Source organism: Centropristis striata, chromosome 21 (assembly GCF_030273125.1).
Source record: "Centropristis striata isolate RG_2023a ecotype Rhode Island chromosome 21, C.striata_1.0, whole genome shotgun sequence".
Classification (NCBI taxonomy): domain Eukaryota; kingdom Metazoa; phylum Chordata; class Actinopteri; order Perciformes; family Serranidae; genus Centropristis; species Centropristis striata.
Genome location: NC_081537.1, coordinates 9,701,722 through 9,712,700, shown reverse-complemented (window position 1 = coordinate 9,712,700; position 10,979 = coordinate 9,701,722). Strand labels below are relative to the sequence as shown.

Below are 10,979 nucleotides of genomic sequence, written 5' to 3'. Positions count from 1 at the left end.
AATGAATTGATTTCCTGTCTTTAAGACTTTCTCATTTCATCATTCTCCATGACTTCATCCCCTTCCTTATTCCTCACCTCTTTAAAAAACCCTTTATAACCGTTTATACCCTCCCTTTTTTATTCATGCAACTCACTGACATCCACTGTCAGGTCTTTTTGCCTACTCTCTATCCCACTCTTCCTCCCATCCCTAACTTGTTTTTCTTGTCTCTCACATCCCTGAATCCACAGGTAAAGATGCCAGCTAATGGAAACCGTCCCTTGAAGTTGCAGTTTGGTCTAATCAACCATGAGGGTCGCTACCTCACTGCTGAGGCCTTTGGCTTCAAGGTACAAACATGTCTTCTCATATTAAAGAAAAATTGTAATGTTGCATTCATGTGGTGTCTGAATAATTGAAAAATTAGTTCCAGACTGCAAACATGAATCCCCCTCCCCAGGGACAACAGATTAGAAAGTCCACAAAAAATGTGATACACGACCTAAAGTTTACATTGTATTACGCAGGAACATGGTGGACAAAAGTAAATGTTGGGTTGATGTTAACAAACTTTTTATTAATTCACATATTGATACTTAAAGCTCACACCAAAGTCAGAACAATTTCTTCCCAACTCTGGAAATGGGACCATCCGAGGAGCATGTAAATGCAACATAACATGATTTTTGGTGTCTGCACAGGACTCAAAAGATCAAGGATGAAAAGCCTTCATGCTTTATGTTGGAACATTTTCTTCTCTCTCAGGTAAATGCGTCAGCACCCAGTCTGAAGAAGAAGCAGAAATGGACTCTAGAGCAGGACTCTCAGGACACCCAGGTGGTCTTCTTGCGCAGCCACCTGGGACGCTACCTGGCCTCTGATAAGGACGGCAAAGTCACCTGTGAGGCTGATGGGCAAAATTCAGACTGCCGCTTCCTCATCGTGGCTCAATCAGACGGTCGCTGGGCCCTGCAGTCTGAGCAGCACCTCCGCTTCTTCGGTGGCTCTCGGGACTACCTGTCCTGCTTTGCCCAGCTAATCACAGATGCTGAGCTGTGGGCAGTGCACCTGGCTCTACATCCGCAGGCCAACCTGCTGTCTGTGGCCCGCAAGCGCTACGCCCACCTCTCTATGGAGGATGGGGAAATCGCTGTGGATATGAACATTCCCTGGGGTGTGGCAGCACTCCTGACCCTCGTCTACCTGGATGGGAAGTACTGCCTTAAGACCTGTGACAGCCGCTTCCTCAGCAATGATGGGAAGCTCCTAACACAGAGTGGGAGGGCCACAGCGTATACACTGGAGCTGAAGTGTGGGAAGCTGGCCTTTAAAGACTGTGAGGGGAAGTATTTGTCTCCCATGGGGCCTACGGGCACCCTGAGGTCGGGTCGGTGCTCCAAGCCGGGCAAAGATGAACTATTTGACCTAGAGGAGAGCCACCCACAGGTGGTTCTGATGGCTGCCAATGGTCGATATGTCTCCATAAGACAAGGTAAGGAAAACACAAGCACTGGAACCCTGATCTAGAGATAAATGTCCACATCAGTTGGACTGAACATTAAACAGTTTTTACCTTATCAGCTATGGAGTACAAAGTCTATGTACTGTCCCTGTGTGAATAGAGCAGGTCATTCACAATCAATTGTGGGTGTTGAAGACGTTTCTATCATGCGAACGGTGCAAAGAATAGCAACACTGGGGGGTGACGAAGAACGGCCAACGTTAAAATTGTCACTCAAATTCAAGGAACGATAATGACCAAATTACAAACCTGCTATATGAACGCTTTTCTGCAGTGTGCTTTTTGCACCAGTCCTGCCCCCTGCATGCTCTACCCAATTTCCACTCCTCACCTAAACCAAACGGAGTACTTCTAGTAGGTGAGGACACGTCTGACATGGACAATCTCCTGTTGTGTGTTACATGTGTGAAAGGGAAACTCATGCTCATGCACAAGCTGCAACACAAGCCGCAACTCAGGCAGCGTCGTAGCTTTCATCTAGATTCTTATACAGGACTGCAAATGTCTGATTAAATGGCCAAAGGCTGACCTTATGTGACACAGAGAGTGGTCACATGAGCCTTTTGCTGACACACGCTGACCTACACACATACATAATGAAGCAGAAGGGCAACAAATACTACCACTACTACAGTTACTACTACTAACCTATAGACAGTACATACTGTGCAGTGATACGCCCCCAGAAAACTGAGACAACTCACAGGAAGTAACTTGTAGGCATGCTGAATGTGCATGGTTGAGGGAGTCCGCCACTCTCTGATGATTGACAACTGATAAGGGATGCATGGTAATTATGGGTAATGTAGTCTCCACATCAACATGCATGGACACCACATTGGATAGTTGCATCTTTCCAGGAAAACAAGATTGATGAGGCTGATATGGGAGACTATCAGCCTCATCTGGGAGACCTGAGACGAATACATCATTCGTTTTAGGGATGCAATTGATTTAGGCTTGTCCACTGTTGGTATTAAGTCCTGCACTAGTGAGTGGTTTGGTAAAATGACGGATTTATTGTGCCCCCATGTTGGGAATAACTACAGAAATAGATTTCTCAACAATTTGCACGATGTTTTTCATGAATTTTAATGTTGGCAGAGAAGGTGTTATATTCCTGTAATGGTGGATACACCCTCATAAAATGCAGCAACAGGGTTTTGCCAAATAATGTATCATAAATGGCGATCTTTTTGAAAATCCCCTTTCATTCCCTCTCGAATGTACCTCCTGGCTTTGTTGCGGTAATGGTGTTAACACTCTACGCTTTTGCCCCTTGGGCTTACAGAAACAGCTGCTTGTAACCTATATGCTGTGCAGTAATGCTCTGTTGATACTGTATTATGTATTTACTCTTCAGTCTTGTGACAGGGCCGTTGGAGTCTGTTATTTGATCAGGATGCAGGCCCTACACCACACTACTATACTGATGGATTACACCTGCTCCACATTGACTTCAAAGTTGTTGTTTTTTCGTCTCAAAAACAAGGTTGGATTTCTTTGATCAGTGTAAGAACTAGAGAAGTTGTAATTGTAGCGATCACGTTTCATGTAACCAGCACTGCACTAGACGGAATTGGACAAGTGTTCAGTTGCTGATGGTCGAAATGGTTTGCTGGTCTGATTTGAAACTGGATTTGGGGTGGATTAGCATACACCAACAGTGCTTGTCAGCATACTTGGCCATGACACCCATCCACAGGCTGCAGATTCTTGTCTGCAGGGTCAAGTTACTTCAGCCCCGGGTGCTGTAACTGAATCTCTCCTTGCTCATTGTTCCTGGGTAGCAGTGGGAGCTTCAGGCAGAAACCAAACGACTGGGAGCAGAATAAACTGATTGGTTGAAGGGAAGGAAAGATGTGGTGCCGTATAACACACACATACAGTATGTAGAGCAGCTTCATGTATGCACAGACAGAAATACTTGCAGCATGCTCACATTTTTCTGTTACTGCCTGTCTCTTTCTATCTCCCTCTCTCTTCCTACACTTGTTCTGCACAAACAAAAGCTTTATCTTCCTCCGACACACTCGCCCACACACAACCATACCATCCTGCTGCGGCGAGTGGTGAGTTGAGGTGTGTTGAATTATTGATGAAGTTGGCCCCTGTTCCTGGAAGGCGAAGGGGGAGTCTGCTTTCAGAAACCCAAGCTGCCTCTCACCTGGGGCCAAAGCTTCTGCCCCTCCGGGTCCCGCTCTAAACCGCTAATCTAACCCAGTTACCCCCAGCACATCACTCAGTGCTGATGTGCTGCTGAAAATCAAGGAAACAAACTGTTTAAAGACAAAAATCTATATTATGTGGAAGCTTGAATAGATAAGTTAGAATACAAGTGGGCCAAACATACAACATTTTAATCTTTTCATGCCAGTGCCTCAAAATTCTTTAGTACTTGGTTAAATATAACTTGTTACCTCCTACCTCTGGAAAAATGGAAAGCAGAGAAGGGAGGATACAACTCTCAATGGACTTGAGGACAATAGGAGACAGGTGGCCTCTTCATTCTCCCTAATGTCACCTGTGTCTTTACACATATATTAGCACCTTTGTTTCTGCTCCATTTAGCGCAGAGGAGTCACATTGGCCATCTATTTTAAAGTGAGTACAATCAAGTAAATGGGTTAGTGATAAAAAAAAAGGGTCAGCAGTGATGAGGTAGCATGAATACAGATATAAAAATGTTAAAGAAAAAGCAATGGAATGCAGAAATGATGGCCCTGTGTTTGTGTCTGCGCGCGCATGTGCGCTTGACTTAGCTATCATGTAGATCTATCATTATGTCTCTCATCACCTCTCCGTGGTCCAAAGAGACAAACTTTCCATCAACACACCTGAACATCTGCACACAAATGCATGCATACGCACATGATGCATGCATGCATAGACACCCGATAGACGCACACACACAACCCAGGGATAGAGAAGCAAGAGAAAGGAGAATGGACTGAAATAAATTAAAAAAACAGAGAAAATGCAGTTGTGGGGGATGAAGGATTGGGAGAAAGAGGGAAATAAGGGACAGGGGGATAGTGGCATCAGCTTACTATTAATAATAGATGTCAGAGCCAGCTATCGCTGATGGATTAGTTAGGCCTGCTCCACTTGCAGGCTGCAGGTAGGACAACGCCAGAAAGTGGAGCTGGATCTGGGGTCTGATCCAAAATGCAGCACTGCTGATGTGTGTTTTTGTGTAGATGCAGCAGGTAGTGTCCTGATTAGGAGTGCATAGTTTATCAGTGATCATGGCTATGATGACAACACCTTATTCTGTATGCTTGACCAACTGCTGTGTCAAAGATGGTCATCAACACAGCTATTGATACCCCCAGATTGCTGGCTTGGATTTCAGCGTATCTAATCTCTTTCTCCCCTGTTCTCTGTTTCTTTTTCTTCCTTCATCCTTTTCTCCTTCCTCCGTCCCCTCGCCTCTCATCTATCAGACAGCGGCTGCGAGGTCCCAGCTGAGCCCTCTCGGAGGATCATTTCTGGGTTGAATTAGTGTGAAATGGACACATGGAATAGGTAGACAAAGCATGACATTGAGTTGGGATGAGAGAGAATAAGAGTGATGGGCCCCCAGGCAAAGGTGTGGAGTAGAGGGGCAGAAATGTATGCTTCAAATGCACTTAAGATCAATGATAATTTCACCAGTTGTAAGACCTCATGATACCTAGTTTATCGGGTGTGAATAAGATGTGATTAAAGCGTCCTGGTAGCTCAGTAACCATGACATCTCTGTCGCATGTCATCTCCCTTCTCCCTCCTCCAGTCTGTATCTACGATCAGATATCAAATTAAAGTAAAATGGCCAAAATAATTTTAAAATAGATGGGATTCACACTGTCATGAACCATGAGTGAGAGATGAAAAACAAAAGAAAAAATTCCGATCAAAAAATGGCTGCAACCAGGCTCTTCAAACTGGTTACGTGTATGTGCATCTATGTTGGATTATGCAGATGTAATTTATATGCATGCATCCTTCAGTAGCATTAAACCACTTGATGCAACGTATCATAGTGAGCTCAGGTTTAATACCATAAGAACTGATCTCCATAAAATGAAGGAGAAAGCTGTGTTGACCTCACTTAGGGCATACAGACAATATCTTGCTGGTTGGACAGAAATATCTCAACAACTAATGGATGGACGACAAAGACATTCAAAGTCTAGCACCTTCAACAGGAGAAATGTTGAATATGTTCATGATAAAATGCCTGCATATCTGATGAAATTGCAGGCAGCTTTATCTTTACGTTGTGTTCAGAGCATGATGGTGCAGCACCTGGGTGTTGGGTATCGTGGAGCCCAGCAGTTTCTTTGATATCTGAGGGGTTTTATGACACAGGCTTTGGAAATTAAGGAATAGAATTGGACCTAGCCACCAGGACGTTACCCATCAGTTTATGGTCAGCTTTGAAGCCTAAAGGTGGCATTCTGGCCATCGACATCTTGGTTTTTGGGACCAGTAGTGACCCTATTTGGACGGGTGGGTGATTCCCAGTTCTTCAGCTGTTGTTACCATAGCTGGAGAAAAGGAAGAAGGTGCCAAGTCTTACAAAAGCTGACAAGTTTTCTAAAAGGATTTTGGTTTTCCAGATATATAACTCTCATTCAATAACAATGATAACTTTGTGTGTCAGTTTAGCTGGAAAATTTAGTGTTAAAGATTCATGCACTAATCAGATAAATCAAGTCAGGTCCTTACTGAGTGAATAAAAGTCCCCTCGATATATGAGTAGGACTATACGTTGGGTCCTTTAAGATGTATGAAATAATATAGCCAGTTAATGCAGTTACATTTTTAGCACGTTTTTCATAGGTTTGATCATTCATCGGTCTGTTAGCTCGAGGGTTGAGAGGGCTTGGTAATTATCCGTACATCCCGCTAAGTGTGGACCATAAAATCCTCTGGTCTTTTCCTGTTTTTCCTTTATTCTTTTATTGAGGGGATTGAGGGATTGGACGGGTAGCACTTGAAAGCTGATTATATCAGAGCCCCGCTGTGAGGAGGGCAGATAGGCAGGGCCGGAGGTGGGGTGATGGTGGGAGGTGGGGGTAGAAGGGGTCAGGGGTAAGGAGGGAGAGATGGGGGAAGGGAGGAAGGTAGAAGAGCGACCAGCGGAGGGAGAGATGAGATGAGCTCAGATGAAGGTTGTTAAAGGATTAAGAAAATGTATTGTGATGCATCTAATTTGGGATTTAGCTCTCTGCAATCTGTCCCTTGGTGGCGACAATTGTTTCCTTTCCTGCCAACAATTATAATAATGCTGACAATTAAAAATATAACAGTGGCCTGTTTTAATGTCACAGAGGACTTCTAAAATTAAATTAGGAAGAGGTTCATAGTAAGGATGTCTTCTGAAGAATAAAGGATGTCACAGTTGTGTTTCTCACCTGTTTGACACCAGTAGAAGGAAAATGCTAAAATAATAGGTTTTCTTAGTGTTTTCCTTAAAGTGTTTGGCAATCAGAGGTGTGGTTTCTATTTGGTTGTTAAGTAGACGTGATGATATTAATGCAGTGTAGGTGTTGTCTCTGTTATCTCTTTATAGCACATATTATCATAAGAAGCATGCATTCTAGACATTCATTGCGTGGTAGATTTTCTCTGAAATATTTTCCTGCATAGGCACATTTAGCGCATTTATTTAATTTACATATATATTCCGTCCATAAATGCATCCAGACCCACAATCAGTGAAAATGTTTTTACCCGCAGGTAAGTATATGCCTGGCACGTCAGATCAAGTGGTGCAGTTTAAGACAGATTCGCTTAAAAATAACCTAACATACCAGAATCCAATGTGATTACCAACTCTTTCATGCTGGGCCAAGCTAAACATAACAATACAACCTGATTAGTAAGTATGTCTTTGTTTTCCCAAATTACTTTGTTGGTTTTCAGCTTGCCCCTGGGAATGCAGATCAGATGTATTGTTGTGAACACATATTGATGCTGTTTTAAGTTTCATCTGTAATTACACATGTGCAAAAAATAACATGACAATAAAATAATAAAAATGACTAATAAGGAATGTGACAATTAATAAAAAATGTCATTTAGCAATGCCGAATGGATCGATTTCTTCAGACACTAAATAGTCATAAAGTCTTCTTGTTGAAGTATTTATGTGCTTGTTATGTCTCTCCCAGGAGTAAGTCTCGCAGCCAATCAGGAAGACGAGACGGACATGGAAACGTTTCAGATGGAGATCGACAAGGACACCAAAAAGTGTACATTTCGCACCAGCCAGGGGAACTACTGGGATCTGGTGGCCCACGGAGGCATCCAGAGTACTGCCACTGAAGTGTGAGTGAATGCTCTCATATCACATGTGCAGAGTGAGAGTAAATGCACTTTACATTTTAACACAACAAATATTTACTTACAAAAAGAACTGTTACCATTACAGTATTCCCTTGGTTACTTAACTGTCAAAAGAAAAAGCAGCCTTATACAACTCCTCGTAAGCTTTGACCTTTGAGTCCTCATGATATAAATACAAATATTCATGAATGCTTAAAAGAAATCGTGAAACAAGTGATTTTCATGACACAATGGCAGATATCTGCTAGGAATAATGCACATTTGAGTATTTCTTCTGCTACTTTATACTTTATAATGTGTATGTTTTACTTCAACACTTTTTTGAGTACATGATCTGAACTCCTAAAAACATCTTGGCAAATGTTTGTTTGTTGACTTACTTGATCTTCTTGAGTCAGCATGAGTGCTCAGCATGTAATCACAATATCTCAATTGGTGGAAAGTAACTAAGTGCATTTACTGATGTACTGTAATTAAGTACAATTTCAAGGTACTTTTACTTGATTATTTCAATTCCGTGCTAATATGTTTACTTCACAACATTTTGAAGGGAATTGCTTTACTTTTCACTAACTTTTCACAGAATAACATTTTACAAAGACAACATATAATCACTAAAAAGCAAGGAAAGTCTCATTTTCTCCCATATGTTGCTCAATTGCAGGTCAGCAAACAGCATGTTCTCAGTTGAGTGGCTTGGCCACAAGGTGGCACTAAAGGCTAACAATGGAAAATACATCTGCACCAAGAAGAATGGCCAGCTACTGGCTGTCAGTGATTCAATAGGTAAGAGACCATTTTCGCTTTCATTCTCCTCTACCCGTCTCTTCACTAATGCACCTCCTCTCTCTGACTTCTCTTTTGTTCCCTCTGATGTTTTTTTCATGATTCTCCTGTCACCTTTTGTCAGCCGAAGACGAACAGCTCACTTTGAAGCTGATCAACCGACCCATGCTGATCCTGAGAGGAGAGAATGGATTCATCTGCCACCACAAGAACTCCAACACACTGGATGGCAGCAGATCAGTCTACGACATTTTCACCTTGCTCTTTAGTAATGGGGCGTACCACATCAAAGGTCAGGATGTACCCTCTCAAACAAGATTGATTTAATCCCTGCTTCTTCTTTTTTTGCTCCCTTCCCTCAAATAAATCTGTGTTTCAGCGATCAGTGTAGTACACATGGATGGATAACTGAATTGCCCTAATGAGCACAGGCCCAGGGCCCAACCTGGCCTTCACCTACAAAATGTCACTAAAGAGAAACTTACCAACCAGGACAAGACTCAAAATGACCACAAAGTAAGATAAAACAACAACAAAGAGACACAAAAACTGCAGAGAGACCATAACAACTACAAAGAGATGCAAAATGGCTGCAAAGATGCACAAAGTGACTACATAGAGACAAAAATCTTCTTAAAAGGATGAAACAAAATGCACAGAAAACTACAAAGACACTCAAAATTCCAAAAAAGATAGAAAAAAGAAATGCAAAACAACTACAAAAAGACAGAAAATGAACAAAAAGGGATAAAGAAACTACAGATAGACACAAAACAACTACAAAAAGACTCAACATGACTATAAAGAGATTCTAGAAAGAGATAGAAAAGACTGCAAAGAGACAAAACGACTTCAAAGGGACTGTGTGCCTGGCTCCTGTGTAGGAGAGTTGGTGGGGCCTTTTTGCATGTCTGTCTTACAATCCTCCAATGATATGTACATTACTTGATCACGCTCGTGTTAGTCCATCACTGACACACTGTTGCTGCTCCATTCTCTGTGTCTTCTAACTAACAGGCGTGGACGGCCGGTTCTGGTACGTGAACAGTGCTGGGCTGGTGTGTTCAGATGGCGAGGTCCCGGAGGAATTCACGCTGGAGCTCCTGGAGCCCGGTCGCCTCGCCATCCGGGGCAAGAACGGCAAATACCTGCGTGGAGACCAGGGAGGCACGCTGAAGGGAGACGGACTCAGCCTGAGCAGCTCGGCCCTGTGGGAGTATTGATACGGTCCAATATTTGTCATAACTCCTCACCATTGAGTTGGTCAGCTGCTATCCACGTCAAGAGTTAGCATCAATATCTGAAGTTAAACTCTTTGGCACTTTGAGGTGAAAGACAGTTACTCATCAGACAGTCACAGCCTGCACTGATTTCCTTCAGCTCATTACAGATAATTGACTCATACAGCAGGAAAAGGTGCAAGAAGAACTGACCAATTTCAGCCAAGAACGGCCTTGATGAAGTGAACAATATCTTGCATCAGTGCTTGATCTCAACACCAACAGCAAAAATGAGTGTGAATGAACATTTGAGTGTTTGGGTTGATCCTTTAGATTTATTTTTTTTTTGCAAGATCTAGTTATTGTCTAAATCTGAACTATAGATGAAATCCTCCTTTCAGTGAAGACGTAGATTTCTTGATGTCCTCAAATCCCTGCATCAGTGTGACATACAGATCTGTCTTTGAGACTGTCCTCCCCCAAAAAGGACCCCATTGGTCATTTGTACAAGCAGCTTATTATAACCCATATTTACGTTTATTGTTGAGGTGACCTCTAGTGGCCGTATTAATTATGATGGGAGCAAAAAAGAGTCAGGTGATGTAGTATTAAGAGCAACAAAGTCCAAGTAGGGTGGGCAAACACTTAACTTTAGCCCAGGAAACTACTGTTCATGTCCCTTGTGAAACTGAAATTCCAGTTGAGTTATTTGAACCTATGTGTATATATAAGTGAACTTACATAACAATCTTATCTAACGTCACATATGTAACGCAGGTTAACTTGTGAACATAACTTAAAGGCATAATATGAAGGAATTGTCACTTACTGTTTGTAAACAACATTCAAACATGGCAACTCCTCTCTTTAAAAAAAAACCCTATCAGCTTTAGCTTTTAATAACTTAGTGTCCAAAGGGTCCAATTTTAGGGACTCATAAGTGGTGAAAGAGAGGGATAAGAGTCTATATATTGTTTTGTTATATGAGAAAAATCCTGCATTGGATACCTTTAAGCTATGTAACAAAAGTAGGCTTGTTTATGCTAATGTCAACCATGATCTTTTCCTAAACATAACCTAGTCATTTTGATGCGTAGACATACTCAAACTGCAGCTGTTTCACGACATTAACC

General features: G+C 42.3%; 1 protein-coding gene across 2 annotated transcripts; it reads left to right on the top strand.

Moving 5' to 3' along the window:
- The first annotated feature begins 239 nt into the window (after positions 1-239).
- fscn2b (fascin actin-bundling protein 2b, retinal) lies at positions 240-9,849 on the top strand. 2 transcript variants are annotated; one of them, XM_059325170.1, is made up of 6 exons: positions 240-332; positions 748-1,474; positions 7,666-7,822; positions 8,505-8,626; positions 8,751-8,918; positions 9,644-9,849. In XM_059325170.1, the coding sequence occupies exons 1-6, from the start codon at positions 240-242 to the stop codon at positions 9,847-9,849; spliced, it is 1,473 nt and encodes a 490-aa protein (XP_059181153.1). The 2 variants fall into 2 exon arrangements, with proteins under 2 accessions (XP_059181153.1, XP_059181152.1); XM_059325169.1 differs by having other exon boundaries at positions 8,505-8,662.
- The last annotated feature ends 1,130 nt before the right edge of the window (positions 9,850-10,979 follow it).